General features: G+C 41.9%; 1 protein-coding gene across 2 annotated transcripts in view; it reads left to right on the top strand.

The window, feature by feature from the left end:
* osbpl10b (oxysterol binding protein-like 10b) overlaps positions 1–16,464 on the top strand; it is a 115,791-nt gene that overhangs the window by 29,081 nt on the left and 70,246 nt on the right. For both annotated transcript variants that reach the window (XM_069907361.1, XM_069907353.1), the window contains exon 4: positions 5,014–5,205. In XM_069907361.1, coding sequence (XP_069763462.1) covers positions 5,014–5,205 — 192 coding nt within the window. The remainder of the gene's footprint in view (positions 1–5,013; positions 5,206–16,464) is intronic.

The following is a 16,464-nucleotide window of genomic DNA, read 5'->3' as shown; positions in this document are numbered from 1 at the left end:
ATCTACATACATCATCCCTAATTTTAAAAAAAAATCAATTGAGGTAAAACTAATATGTTTTTGAAAGATGCTTCCTCATCAGTGTTCTGTCATTGAATAATAGGTATCGAATCATTGGTGCCTGTTGATAATTTAAATAATTTTGCTGCTTGGTGAACATTAAAATAGAACAGAGCTGTGGGGGTTTAACAGACATGCTGTTGTAGACGGTCAAAATCGGCTGGTATAATTAGATGTTTTTGGTTTATATGGCCATCAGTATATTAAGCCTTTGTGAAGTGGGAGGTGGGGACTTTGAAATCAGTAAGCATTTACAGGCAGAATAATGATAATGGTAAAAGAATGAATAGAATGGAATGATGAATCGACCGAAAGGCAGAAACCGAACACAACAGCTGATGGAAATTTAGAGATGCAGCGAGGTAGAGGCTCTTCCAGCCCATGAGCCTGCACCTCACAAATGTGACCATGTGACCAATTAACCTAGGAGCCCCATACATCTTTGGACCATGGGAGGAAGAGGGAGCACATGAAGGAAAACCACATGGTGATCATATAAACTCCTTATGGTCTGCAGAGCATTTGAAGCTGGGATGCTGGTATCATAATGGTGCAGTGAACCACCACACTGTCGCCTCATTGTTGGATGAGCCACTTGGAAACTTACAAGCAGTGACAATCGTCTATGTGACGCGGCGGTGCATAACCTTTGTAAGGTATTGAGAAATAATTCCATGCTGTGCCCAAGAGCATAATTAAAACAAGTAGAGTAAAGCAAAACAAGATTGATCACCTTATTTTAGAAATGATGGATTGGGTACAATCTCTTTGTAATGCCAGGTGTGAATGGAAACATCATGTTTATAACTGAATTTGAACCAAGAGAGGTTCAGGAACAGCTGTTCCTCCTCCACCATCAGATTCCTCAACAACAAACTCGATCAGGGACTCATTTAAGGTCTCTTACTTGTGCACTTTATTGATTTTCATTGCTCTCCCTATATTGCGCAGGTTTATTTACTTTCGTTATCTGTTTACAATTCTTTTGATTGTTTACATGTTTACCCTGTGTGCACTACCGATTAGTGGTAATTCTGCCTTGCCTGAAGGAAAAAGGAATCTCAGGGTTGTATGTGATGTCATGTATGTACTCTGACAATAAATCTGAAGTTTAAATCTGAACAGGAGACATTTAAATAGTGTCTAAATTCAATTCATAAAATGCATGGAACTAAAAGATTCTATCAGTCATGGGATTGATAAACTTCTGTTTTACATTTTTAAAAACCCTATCTTTTAGGAAAGTGTATCTATCAGCTTTTATGCTCAGTCAGGGTTATAAACGACACCAGAGAAATAGTAATGTGTTTGAATCTGAAATGGCCTAGAAAGCTTCACAATTCTGTCAAACCCCAGCATCAACTTCAGAGGATGAAATGTGCACCACTAACATCTGAACATGAAAACGATGGTCTTATCCCATTTAAATCTGCTAATCCTCTTCAAAAAATATTCTGATTTATGCAGAATTGGCCCAGAGACTATCTGAACAACAGCCTGCGAGTTCTTCTACAATTTCACTTTGAACCAATCTTTAATGATTGTTTGCAAGTGTTCAGACCCACTATATTAGCAGCAGAACCGTGTCATAAAGTTTACGATAAAAGTGATCTTTTTGGCCAGCATCTTGGGATAGAGAAACTGTTTCAGGCCTGGGTTCTTGGTTAGAACCAAGGAAGAGTGGAAATAATTATAGAGAAAGAAAGAAAATGTATTCTAGGCCATTTCACAGTTAACCACATTCTAATTTCTATAGTGCCACTTATAACTTTGACTGAGCGAAAAAGCTGTTGCACTTTTCTAAAGCATAGGGTTTTTTAAAATGCCAACGCAGTTGTTTAGTGATCACAATAACTGATACCGTCTTTTAGTTCCAGTTATTTCCTTTCTTTCTCTGCAAGGGAGATCAAATGGTGGCAATTAGAAACACAGCATGCATATTTGTTGGTGTTATGTATGCTAATTGCAAGCTGTGGAAAATGCCCAGTGGGGCAGGCTCAAATACAAGGAAAATCTGAGCCAAAAAGGACAGAAATGACCAGTTTCAATGTGGACGGAGAAATTAATTTGCCAAAAAGTTGGATGATTTGATCGAGTCTGGAACACAGCAGTGTGCCCAGCTTGTGTTAAGATCCAAGAAAATGACTGTTTAAGACAAGGTGGGCAGCTAGTGAGAAGATCAACATGAGGGTGAATTAGAATGATCATTCTTGCCTCATTGTGGCAGATGCATTTATCCCTGCAGAATTGGAGGGAGGCATCAATATTCCATTATTATGATGCTGACACCTTCCGTTGTGCAAAGTAGAGATTCAGAACCAATTTCGATTACAGATTTATTGTCAGAGCACATGCATGACATCGCAGACAACCCCGAGATTATTTTTCCTATGGGCAAGGCAGAATGACCACATTTTGGTAGTGCAAAAAAATGAAACAAATAATGAAATGTAAACAAACTGTACAATACAGAGGAATAAGATGGGGACACACCTAGAGCTGCTTTAGCAGCAGTGCTGCCGCTGGTGCGGGCCAACGGGGAGCAAGGGAGTGGAGGTGCAGCGGTCCAGTGGGGTCCAGCTGCCCAGTCGACTGCTGTTGGGAGAGCCAACAGCGGTTTTAGTTGAAATCCTGTGACCATGGGTCTATGCCAAGCTGGTGGTGCCTATTCATCGGCAGCAGCCATGGGGGCTGCAGACTCTGGGGAAGCGGAGGACTGTCACAGGGAACCAGAGGAAGGGAAGATTATCTTCTGTCTGAGCAGAAGTGGAGGTGTTCATGGCGGTGGACCAATGAGGGGGCACTGAGGCTGAGGGACCAGTGCATGCTGCAGGCTGCTGGTGACTTGAAGCAAGGAACCCATGGAAGCTGTGGGCTGCTGGAGACTGCAGTTGGGAGAGCCGCATCAGGCTGTGGACTGCTGGAGACAGGCTCGAACTGGCTGGAGGGGTACCAGGTATCAGAACCAGGATGTGAGAAGGTGCCGAGGGCGCTGAAGAGTTCCTGACCTTGTCTGAGGTTCAGATCTGGAGCTTGGGTTGCCAATAGTTTGGACTGGACTCTATGTGGCTGCAGAAGCACTGGAGGCGAATCTGTGGCCACTTAGTGACTCTGGTGGGGGGTGGGGGGCACTGTCTTTTGCTTTCTCTCACTGTGAGACTGTAAGGGGTGCTTAGGTAATTCCTGTTGGTGGTGAATCTGTCTATCTTGCAGCAGGCAAAAAGAAACTTCATGTAATACAACACTGTTTTAATGCTATGATAAAAAAAACTTGAATTAAAAACAAATAATACAGTGCAAAAGTAGGAGTTCTTGTAACAACTGTTCCTGAACCTGGAGGTGTGAGTCTTGTGGCACCTATACCTTTTTCCTGATGGTGGCAGTGAGAACAGAGGGTGTGGCTGGTTGGTGTGGATTCTTGATGATAGCTGCAGCTCGCCGATGGCAGTGCCCCCTGTAGATGTTCTTAGCGGTGGGGAGGATTTTTGCCTGTGATGTCCTGGGGTAAATCCGCTATCTTTTGGAGGGCTTTACACCCAAGGGTATTGGTGTTCCCCATACCAGACTGACGTAGCCAAAGAGCACAATTTCCACTACACATCTATAGAAATTTGCCAGGATTTCTGATGTCATGCCAAACCTCCACAAACTTCTGAGGAAATAGAGGTGCTGACATGCTTTCTTCACGATGTCATTAGTGTGTTGGGTACAGGAAAGATTTTCTGAGGTAGTGTCTTCCAAGAACTTAAATTTGCTCACCCTCTGCACCTCGTCCTCCAGTGATCACCTTTGGTCTTCCCTTCCTGAAGTCAACAATTAGCTCCTTGGTTTTGGTGACCTTGAGTGTGGTTGTTGGTGCACCATTCAGCCAAGTTTTCAATTTCCCTCCTGTATGCTGATTCATTGCCTTTTTTATACAACCTACTACCGTGGTGTCATAAGCAAATTTGTAGTTGGTGTTATGGTCGTACCAAGCCAAAGTCGTAGGTGTAAAGTGAGTAGAGCAGGGGGCGAAGAATGTAGCCCTGTGGTGCATTGGTACTGATGGAGATTGTGGGGGAGATGTTCTTACCAATCCTTGCTGATTGTGGTTTGGAGGTGAGAAAATCTAGGATCCAATTACACAGTGGGGTGATGAATCCCTGGTCTTGGAGTTTGCTGATTAGTTTTGAGGGGGATAATGGTGTTAAATGCCCAACTGTAGTTGATAAAGAGCATCTTGATGAATGCATCTTTGCTGACTAGATATTCCAGGGCTTTGTGTAGAGCCAGTGAGATGGCATCCACCGTAGTAGTCCTGTGCTGCGAATTGGTGTGGATCCATACCGTCGCTCAGACAGGTGCTGATATGCTTGAACAATTTAGTTGCTCAAAACTGAAATCCAATCGATGCATTCCACTATAAGCTCATGCCTTGTGTGTCTCTCCCCATATTATTACCATCAAATGGTAAGAGAATAGGTATCTTGGATAAAACTGCGGTGCCAACCTGGTGGAGCAACAATATATGACTAAACTACCCTTCATCCAGTATTACTTGATATTTGGAACTGTGGCGAAAAAACAAAAGATTTAGAGGTGAAATTCTTCTCCAGTGATAAGTAGTCGTTGCCTAGGGTAATGGATTTAGGATTTCAATATGACCTCCAATTTCTTTTTGTTTCCCGATGAATTAATTTCAAGATGTTTGACATTGTCAGGTCAATATTTGAGGAAAGTTATAGCTCCTGAAGTTTTATAATTATAACAAACAATCCAAAACAAAACATTCCTGCACTGTTTTGAATAATTGTGATCCTTTTCATTTAGAAAATTTAGTGTCTTAATTTCCAGTGTGCCACAGAATTTGATGGATATCAAAGTAGCTTTTTAGCAAGTCATATTTGTTTGGTGCTGGTGAAATTTAGTTTGATACTGAAGAAATTATGCTTAAACTACTTGTATTTGTTTTAGGTTACTCCTTCAGTGAAGGCTAGAAGTTTATCTTTACTTCCCCCTGGAGCATCAAATTCAGCACCTCCTGGGAGCCAGAAGCACCTGACACATAGTGGACCAGGAATTGTCACCATTACCCATCATAAGTCTCCCGCAGTTGCCCGTCGCGCCAAGAATCAATGTCCAGGGCGTCTCCTTGATGTTAAAGAGGTAAGTTTGGAAAATAACGTAAACTATTGATGGCAGGTATTGTGAAGAATTCTCTTGGATGGAATAGTGATGCTTTTTGTGGGGTAATTTTTATGTGTCCTTGCCTCATCTAATACAAGTCCAACCATAATTTTCTGTTTGGAGGGGAAATTCTGAAAACTCCTGATTTTAAAAAAAATGTATACTTTTATTCCAAATAACTTATGATTTTAATTATACCTTATTTTTCTTATGTAGAGTCGATTCAATACAAATTGATCACTTTTTTCTGTGTGATTTAAGCAAAATCCAGTGAATCAATCCTCAAAGATTAAAATGTTGGCTGCTAGAAGACTGATTTCAGATTTATTGTCAGAGTACATACATGATATCCCATAAATCCCTGAGATGTTTTTGTGCGGGCGAGGCACAAAATGGTACCACTTAATGGTACGCAATGCACACTTGTAAACAACTGCAATACAGAGAGAGGAAAAAAACAAAGTGCCAAAGTAAGAGTCCTTAAATGAGTCCCTGATTGAGTTTGTTGATGAGGAGTCTGATGGTGGAGGGGGAAGCAGCTGTTCTGAACCTGATGACGTGAGTCTTGTGGCACCTACACCTCTTTCCTGATGGCAGTAGTGAGAACAGAGGATGTGCTTGGTGGTGTGGATTGTTGATGATTGTTTCTGCTCTCTGATGGCAGTATTCCCCGTAATGTTTTCAATGATCAGGAAGGTTTTTACTGTGATGTCCTGGGCTGTGTCCACTACCTTTTGGAGGGTGTTGCGCTTAGGGGTATTGATGACCACATATCAGACAGTGATGCAGCCAGTCAGCACACTTTCCACCACACATCTATATAAATTTGCCAGGGTTTCTGGTGTAATGCCAAATCCCTGCAAACTCATGAGGAAGTAGAGGTGCTGACATGCTTTCTTCATGATGCCATTAGTGTGTTGGTCCAGCAAAGATCCTCCAAGATAGTCCCTCCCAAGAAGTTAAATTTTCTCACCCTCTCCATCTCAGATCCCCCAGTGATCATTGGCTTGAACATATCTGGTTTTCCATTCCTGAAGTCAACTATCAGCTCCTTGGTTTTGGTGACATTGAGTGTGAGGTTGTTGTTGGTGCACTGTTCAGCCAAGTTTTCAATTTAGCTGACTCATCACCCCTTTTATACAACTCACTATTGTCAGCAAATTTGTAAATCTGAGCACATGTGACAAGTTATAAAAGAAACATTTATTTGTTCTCGACAGTAAAGCCACAGTGTCTTCACATCATAATAAATGGCTGAATCTATATTCAATTGATTTAAAACTTAGTTTTAAGCATTACAAATGATTTTAACTTTGAAGCTACCTCGATTATTTTGGTGGCTTTTCTGCTGGTTCAAATTTAAAATAAATCACTCGAACAGGAGATTTTGGTCTGTGAACAAAAACTGATGATGTTTTGTGTGAATAACCGGTGCTGCCATTCTGTCTAATGTATGTGCCATACCAATTTTATACTTCTGGTAATTCTTGTCAGCATTCAGCTCTGTTAATTAGTGTTATTGTGAATATCTAGCACCTCTTAAACCCAGTTTGTCCTGCACTGCTTTGATGGGAAGTGTATTGTTGTGCCAGCATGAGAGACTGTTCCAAGAATATCACCATCCTTAACCTTGTCAAAGTCAAGTAAGTTGATGCAAGGAAAAGGCTGGAGTGGTTGCATTCATGATCAGCCTCAAGTGAAATGTGGATGAACCATATTGGCATCCGTTGTCATCTCCAGGATCACTTCATCTTTGTACTTGTGGCAATAAACGAACGAGCAGTGATCGGTCTATTTGATTCACACCTTGAAATCAACGCACCAAATGCTTGGCAAACAGAAAGATTTTTTGAATTTGATACTGAAAATACACTCCAGAACTTCCCATGCCTCCATTCAAGCTACTTTAGTACATTTACTTGGACATTGGATCCTTGATTTCCTTATCAGAAGACCACAATCAGTACGAATCTGAAACAACAGCCCTATTTCCACTGGCACCCTGTCCCAGGAATTAACTGGGAATTTACTGGGACAGGGTCTAGTGGAAAAGGAACACTGCCCGAACACTGACATCAAATGACATAATTTCACGTTGGGCATTAACCACCTCTACCCCTACTCATATCCCTGGCATTTGCTGACCCCGGCATGTTGATAAAAGCAATGGAAAAAGAACAGCAGAAAGTCACTTGTTTCCAGTTGAAGGTAGAACACTCCAATCCCTGGGGATGAGTGTGTTCAGTAGAAAAGCAATTAAGAGTCCCAGTCAAGTGTGGCCCAGTGGAAATGGCACAAAGGGCTTCCTATCCCAATTAACTGGGATGCTAGTGGAAAAGGGGCTAATGTCTCCTCACTGACAATCAACACAGGTGCACCTCCAGGATGAATGCTAAGCCCACTGCTCTACTCGCTCTGTACGCATGACTGTGTGGCCAGGCACAATTCAAATGCTGTTTTCAAATTTGCCAAAGAGACCACAGCTGTTGGCAGAATCATAGACGGCAATGAGGAAGCGTACAGGAGTGAGATCAGCTAGTTGAGTGATGTCACAACAACAACCTTGCACTCAATATTAGCACATCTAAGAAACAAAGTTGGAAAAAATGGTGTCTGGACTGCAGTAACAGCTGTGATCCAGGAAAGTGTGGAACAGACATAGTTCTCCTCCACATCGTCCTAACACCTGGTCCTGATGCTGACAGCTCTGTACAGGATTTGAACTGCCTGTTTAAAACATCCTGCAACATTGGAGGACAATGGCAAAATGGCAGTGACTGTGCTGGTCAGTGAACTACAAGGATTTGCAAACTCCAGGAGACCATCAGACTAGGGAACGGCATCAACCACCCCCCCACCCCCCCCCAACCCCTGGTTGAAAAGGTGAAGCATGGGAGATGACTCTACAGCGAACCAGTGAGAAGCTCAGCAGTTGAAGGACCAATACATGCTGCAGGTTTGTAGAGACAAAGTTGAAGCACCCACGCATGCTGTGGTGGGCTCCTAGAGACTGGCTCATGGGAACCAGGTATTGGAACTGGATTCAAGAAGGTGCTGAGGGCAAGAAGGGGTCCTGAAGGGCTTCAAGCACTAAAAGCTTCCTGACTGTATCGGCAGTTTGGATCTGGAGCTCAGGTTGCTGATGGTTTGAAGTGGAGTCTGTGCAGCTGCTGAGGCGAATCCATGGACACGCAGTGTCTCTGAAGGGACTCTCTTATCCATCTCTTTCTCCTATTGTTTGGGACGCAAAGCAATACTCGTGGTGACTCTTTGCTTTATAGCAGACGAAACTTGAAGTACTTTATATATTTATATATTACATTTATATATATATTTTTAATGTATTATTATGAAAGGAACCTTTAAAAGGAGTGGGAATGGTATGTTGACGTTGTACAAGGCGTTAGCGAAGCTGTTTCAACTGGCAGGTGAAACAAGAACTAGAGCACATAACCGTAAGGTTCAGGGAAGTAGATGTAAGGCTGCCTCCTGAATATATTTAAGATGCATATAGACTTTCAAAGAATAGGGGAATTGAGAATAATGGTGAATGGGTGGGTAAGTGGCTACGACTGTGTGTCTCGGTTATGACAATAACGCCATCTACAAATTTGCCAATGATGCCTCGGTAGTGGGTTTTTTTTCACAAAGAAAGGTGAAGTCAGCATATAGGATGGAGATTGAAAACCTGGCTGAATGGTGCACCAACAACAACCTTGCACTCAATGTCACCAAACTAAGGAGCTGATTGTTAACTTCTGGAAGGGATCAGAGGTGGAGAGGGTGGGCAAATTTAAATTCCTGGGAGTCACTATCTCGAAGAATCTTTCCTGGACCCAATACACTAATGGCATCATGAAGAAAGCATGTCAGCGCCTCTACTTCCTCAGGAGGTTTGTTATGACATCAGAAACCCTGGCAAATTTATAGACAATAGGTGCTGGAGTAGGCCAATTGGCCCTTCGAGCCAGCACCCCCATTGATCCGGATCATGGCTGACCTTTCCCTTTCAATAACCAATCCCAGCCTTATCCCCGTAACCCTTAACTCCCCTGCCCACTAGAGCCTTATCCAACTCTCTCTTAAATCTATACAACGAATCTGCCCCCACTACCCTCTGTGGCAATGCATTCCACAGATCCAAAACTCTCTGGATAAAAAATTTTCTCCTCATTTCTGTCTTAAATGGCCTTCCCTGTATTCTTAAACTATGCCCTCTAGTCCTAGTTTCTCCCATCATTGGGAACATGTGCTCTGATTTCACCCTGTCAAGCACCCTGATAATTCTAAATACCTCAATCATGTCTCCCCTCATCCTTCTAAACTCCATCACATATAATCCAAGTCTTTCTAACCTATCCACGTATGACATTCCTGCCGTCCCGGGAACTAACATTGTAAACCTGCGCTGCACTCCGTCTAGAGCAAGTATGTCCTTTCTTAAATATGGGGACCAGAACTGGACGCAATACTCCAAGTGAAGTCTCACCAGGGCCCTGTACAACTGCAGGAGGGCTTCTCTACTCCTATACTCCAATCCCCTCTTTATGAAAGCCAACATACCGTTCGCCTTCTTTACCGCTTGGTGAACCTGCACACTAGTTTTCAATGACTGGTGAACAAGTACTGCAGATCCCTTTGCATTACCCCACTCCTGAGCTTAACTCCATTTAAATAATACTCTGCTCTCTTGTTTCTATCTCCAAAATCGACAACCTCACATTAAACCTGCCATCTTTCCGCCCACTCCCCTAACCTGTCCAAGTCCCTTTGCAATTTCCTGACATCCTCCTCGCTCTTTACACTCCCACCCAGTTTAGTATCATCTGTGAATTTGCATATGTAGTTATTTATCCTCTCATCCAAATAATTTACATAAATGATAAAAAAACTGAGGGCCCAACACCGACCCCTGCGGGGTCGTCACATCCTGCCATCCAGAAAATGACCCATTTATCCCAACCCTTTGTTTCCTATTTCTCAACCAATTATCTATCCATGACAGCACCCTACCCCCGATACCATGCTCCTTGATTTTGCAAACTAGCCTCCTGTGTGGGACTTTATTGAAGGCTTTCTGGAAGTACACCACATCCACTGGCTCTCCCGAGTCCACCCTCCTTGTTACGTCCTTGAAAAATTCCAGGAGATTAGTCAAGCAAGATTTTCCTTTTAAGGAACCCATGCTGACTAGCACCGATACTATTATTCCTTCCTAAGTGTTCTGCTATTTCTCCTCTAATGGATTCCAATATCTTCCCCACGACCGACGTCAGGCTGACTGGTCTATAATTTACTGTATTCTCTCTCCCTCCCTTAAAAAGTGGTAGAACATCAGCCACTCTCCAGTCTGCAGGCACTTCCCTGGAATCTAAACAACTTTGGAAAATGTCAACTAGTCAACTACAGTTGTGTGGTGGAAAGTGTGCTGACCGGCAACACCTATACACCTGAGCGTAAAGCCCTCCAAAAGGTAGTGGACACAGCCCAGGCCATCACAGGCAATACCCTCCCCACTATTGAGAACATCTACAGGGAACATTGCTGATGGAGAGCAGCAGCAATCATCAAGGATCCACACCACCCAGCACATGCTCTGTTCTCACTGCTACCATCAGGAAAGAGGTATGGGTGCCACAAGACTCACACCACCAGCTCCAGGAACAGCTGCTACCCCTCCACCATCAGACTCCTCGACGACAAACTCAATCAGGGATTCATTTAAGGACTCTTACTTGTGCACTTTATTGATTTAAAAAAAATTCTCTCTGTATAGCCCGGTTTGTTTAAATTTGTTATCTGTTTACTTGTTTACATGTATATGCTGTGTACACTTTTTTTATACCACCAAGAAGTGGTAATTGTATCTCGCCTGCAGAAAAAAAAATCATCTGTAGTATGTGATGTCATGCATGTACAATACTCTGACAATAAATCTGCAATCTGAGTTTGTACCAAATTAGGCAACATCTTATAGAATGGCAGAGCAAGCTTGCCACACCAGATGGTCTACTCCTGCTTGAATTGCTTATGGTCTTCTAGAGATAAATTTATGACTTGATACACTTTTCTGCTCTAAATTGAAAATGTAAACATGGATCAGGATTTTAAAAGAATTGCCTAGGTCCCACTTTGCTGCACTTGGAAAAACAATTGCAACCTTTTGCTTTTAAAATGCCCCTTACATTTGTGCAGACTGAAGACACAAATGTGCTCCCAGGAATGTAGCATTAGTAGTCAGTGTTTCCTATGCTGTAGTGGATAAAACTGAATTTGCTGCAGATGCGGTCAATTCCTTCTCTCAAAGTTAGCATTTCCTCAGTTTCTGGTTTTCAAAGACTGTTACTTTCAGGATGGGATTGAAAGCTCTGAGGCCAAGTACTCGGAGCGCACACAAGCTGTGCACAAGTACCAGAAGGAGTGTACTACCTTTCCACTTACTCTGTTGTCCTTACCCCAAGCCATTTCATGCCCCAACACTGGAAGAATATATGGCTTCTACAGTGTTTTCATTTGACATTTCAGAACTCTCGAAACCAGAGTAGAAACAAGTCGTCTTTTATTTGGAGGGACTGAGTAAGAGAAAGATAGTGGATCTTTACTTTTGAAGGTCACATTAACATGATGTTTTTTCCCAAAAAATAAACTTTATTTGCATTAAATTATATACAAGACCAAAAACTGTTTCAGACTTTACATTTGTAGTTTCAATCCTATTGAGTAAGGTATTTATAAAACCTGCTCAAAACTTTTACATTATGTCAGTCATCTCATATCGAAGAAGTTATTTACCGTACAGGAAAAACTGTTCAGAAACTTTTTATATTGTGACAGTCATCTCATCAATGTAAATTTCATGTTTAGCATAGTTGCCATAATACTCATTCATCATCCTTGTGGCATCTTGCTGATACTTCCTCCTCTCTGTTGGTTTAAGGGGTTTCCCCTTAGTGTCAGCCCCTCAAAGCCCAGTAATGGGGGGGGACCCTAAATTGTACTCCTTCCGCATAGTGCCCTTGCGTTGGCTGCACCAAGCCTTAGCACATCCTTCAGCACATAATCCTGCACCCTGGAATGTGCTGGGCGACAGCATTCCCAGACTGACATTTCAGTGTGCTGAAAGACCAACAGGTTTTGGGCTGACCAAAGGGTGTCGTTCACCGAGTTGATGGTCTTCCAGCAGTTCTGGATGTCGTACTCAGAGTGTGCCCCCAGGAAAAGTCCATAAATCAGAGAGTCCTTTGTCATGCTGCCTCTGCGGATGAACCATGACAGAGCCCCCTGCTTCCCTCTCCGCACCTCCTTGCGAATCTACATTCGGCAAAAAGGTGGGTGGTGGTCTCCAACCCTCAGCAGCCGTCCCAAGGACCATGTACTTTGAGTGTGATGTTCTGGTCGTACAGGAGGGATCTCACTGGGAAGGCTCCTCTCACCGCCAGCCAGGCCAAGTCCTGATGCTTGTTAATGAGCCCTGACAGTGAGGCATTCTACTAGATGATCTGCTCAGGGAACCATTCCACTGGATCTATTGAGTCCTCCTCTCTCAGTTTCTGCAGGACATTCTGTGCTGACCACTCCCTAGTGGCCTTGTGATCGAAGCTATTACCCTGGAAGAACTTTTCCACAAAGGATAGGTAGTGTGGCACAGTCCAGCTAGCTGGGACGTTGCACGGCAATGGGGTCAGGTCTGTCCTTTGCAATACCTGGGACAGGTAGAACCTCAGCACATAGTGGCACTTGTACCTTAGTTCCATGCACAGCTCATTGCAGGCGCACACAAAGGTAGTCATCAGGATGAATAACTTGATGTATTGGAAATTTTGCATTATAAACCAATTTGACCAGTCCATTTTAGAGGGCCACTGGTTCTCTCACTTTACAGTGAAACTGAGCCAGTTTCATTACAGCGCGTGTGATGAGTCACATTTTACTCATTTTTCCAGACAACTTAATTGACTTACATGAAAGCATAAGCATCAAATCAGATTGGCAGAGAACAGTAAATAACAAAAGTGAAATTAATTAGATGACTTAAAATAAGAAAAGGGTTTGAAAAGTAAGAAAATATCAATAATAAAATACAGAAATTTGCAGACACTGTGGTTGAAGTAAAAACAAAGCTGGGGAAACTCAGCAGGTCAAACAGTGCCTACATACCAAAGATAAAGATACATAACCAATGTTTTGGGCTTGAGTCCTTCATCATACGTTGATGAAGGACTCAAGTCTGAAATGTTGGTTACATGTCTATCTTTTCTATATAAATTTATGCATCCATCTTTGGTACATAAAGGACACTGTTTGACTTGCTGAGATTCCAGTTTTGTGTTTTTACTTCAGAAAATATAATTCAATCCTCAGACTGCAATCTGAGCAGTTTGTTTGCTCTGCTGCTCATCTGATGTACAAGATAATGAAAGAGAATTATTGAAACCAGCAGTATGGAAGCAAGACCTTCTCCCAACTTGTCCATGCTGACTAAATTTGTATTCTGGGTAAGTCCCATTTCCAAGCATTTGGTCCTAACTTGTAGCTATCCAAATGCCCTTTGAATGTTAAAATTATGCTGGCAGCTTGCTCCAGATACAGACCACCCTCTGAAAGGAAAAAGCTGCCCCTCTAGTCCCTTTTGAAGTTTATCTAAAACATGTACCCTTTGGTTCTAGAATTGTGTACCTGGGAAAAAGACTGAGCATTCAATTTATCCATGCCCCTCATGATTTTCTAACCCTCAGATCACACCCCTCGGCCTCCTGTGCTCTAGGGAATAAAGATGAAGCATATCTAACCTCCTCCCATAATTTAAGGCCTCTCGTCCTGGCAACATCCTGGTGAAGTTCCTCTTCCTCTGGCCCCTTTCCAACTTGATGTTTTCCTGCAGTGGGTTGGCAGAAGTGCCTATGGTATTCAAGAATGATCTTGCCAATTCCTGTACAGCTGAATCACAAGATCCTGACTCTTGTACTCAGAACCCTGTCTAATGTTTGTCAATACTTCTTCACCATCCTGAGCACCTAAGTTCCCACTTTCAGGGAGCTATGCACTTGTATCAAGTCTTTCTTGTACAACCCTCTTCTGAGCATTTACTGTGCACGTCCTACCCTGATTTGACTTGCCAAAGTGCAGCACTACCTATTTAGAGTTAAATTCCATTTGGCACTCCTGGCCCACCTTCTCAACTGATCTGAATCTTGTCATAAATTTATTAATCTTGTTAACTGCACTGCCATCCAAATTATTAATTGAAATAACATGAATATTGCGGGATTTTTCTTTTGAAAAGTTGGTTTTGGTACAAAATAGAAAAGTATTATTCTATTAGAGTAGATTGTACAAAATAACTGAAATTAAAAAGATAAGCTAGAGAGAGAAACAAATATTTATATTTGGTACATTTATGTGCAACTCTCTCAAGTGCAAATATCCAGAATTCTGCTGAATAAATAAAATGTCAACAGAAGATCTGTAAAACTTCTTATGGAAGTGAATAATCAAAACAAAAAAGACATGCTCAGCTTACAATCACTTCCTCCCAAATGGGAACAAAGTAAATTAAACCTTGACTATATTCTATAATGCGCGTGTGTGTGCAAGGTGCCAAACAGTGTAATTCATATACAGTAGCAAGAAATGAATAAGAATATCAGCCAGGCTTGTGTACCAATGGGGTACGTTATCTCATGAACAAATGTCACAAAAGATCTCCAACATATAAGATTGCAGCCTGAATTAAGATTGTTTCTAATTTTATTATAACTGGTGAAGTATTCAATGTATTTAAACTTAAAATTCTGCAATTTTTTTCCAAAATATCAACAGAAACATTAGGGAGCAGAAGCAATGGTATCTAATCTAGAGGGCCAATTAATTTTTACATTTATTAGAATTTAAAACAATGTATTTTCTTGAAAGCAAAGAAAAGCAAAATGCTTCAAATATGAAAATGTTTTACCTTGGTAATGACTCTTCATATTGGAAGAAGCAATTTTCTGTGGATCCAAAATTTCTGACTTTTGGCAAAACTATTAAATTCTTACTTTGGAAATAACTTTCTGACTTGGTGGTTTGCACTTTTTTTTTCCTCTCCAAAAATAGATTTTATTCACAATAAATTATTTCCAAAAAATAACCGTTTAAAGTTTTTTTTAATATCCTTAAGTGTCATATCTGTACATTTGCATCATGTATATTGTTGCCATTCTCTAATTATACCAATGCCACCACTGTGGGACTGTTGTCACTCCCCTCTCTTCCCCTTGGTCTCAGCTCCTCAATGGTCAGTAGTGGAAAGAGTCGAGACTGTGGTCCTTCCCCACGCTGCCCTTGCATTGGCTACACCAAGCCTCAGTGGCATCCCTCAGCATGTACTTCTGCATCTTGGAATGTGCCAATCAACAGCATTAACTACACTGACATCATTATGTGCTGATAGACTAAAAAGTTGCAGGTAGACCAAAGGGCAGCTTTCACCAAGCCAATGATATTCCAACAATTCTGGATGTCTTCTCTGTGTGCATCCCCAGGAACAGCCCATAAATCAGAGTCCTCTGTCATGCTGCTGCTGGGGATGAACCATGACAAGAACCCTTGCATTCTTCTCCACACATCTCAATCAGGGGTGGCCAAACTTGGTTGGGGGCTACATACAGAAAAATATAAGGACTCACGGGCCAAACAATATTATAAGCTGGCAATTTTCAACCAGTTACATTGCAAGAAAAATTGTGTTTTTGGACCAGAAAATCTCTGTACCATCGAAAATTCATTTTCTATCAAAGTAACTGTATGGAACCACTGAATAATTTAACTGTTGTCATTAATGTAGTTTGATTTGTTCACATATTGCAGTAGGCATTTCTGTACCTGCTGCTCTTTAATTTTAATGAATACAATAAAACCCTTTGAAACTCGCATTCAAAAAGTGGTGCAAAATAAAAAAAAACTGGATGCAAAATAAGAACAGGAGAAAAGATCAAGAAAGGGACAGGGCAGTCTCCAACATTCCCCCACACCTCTCAGAGAATACAGTTCATGGTGCAAATGTCCACCGTAATGATTATGATGCAGTCTGTAGATAGGCTATTAAAGTCAGCAGATTCCTTGCAAATCAAATAAACCCACTTCAGCTTGACTTCAGTGAAAAAGTTTTAATTTTTCCCACTATGTCTGAAATTTTCGGCACTTCCTTGCTTGGGCCGTAGTTTGGCCACCCCTGCTCCAAACAAATGTACATTCTGC

This window comes from Narcine bancroftii, chromosome 1, assembly GCF_036971445.1.
Source record: "Narcine bancroftii isolate sNarBan1 chromosome 1, sNarBan1.hap1, whole genome shotgun sequence".
Lineage (NCBI taxonomy): Eukaryota > Metazoa > Chordata > Chondrichthyes > Torpediniformes > Narcinidae > Narcine > Narcine bancroftii.
This window is presented reverse-complemented; position numbering and strand designations above follow the sequence as displayed.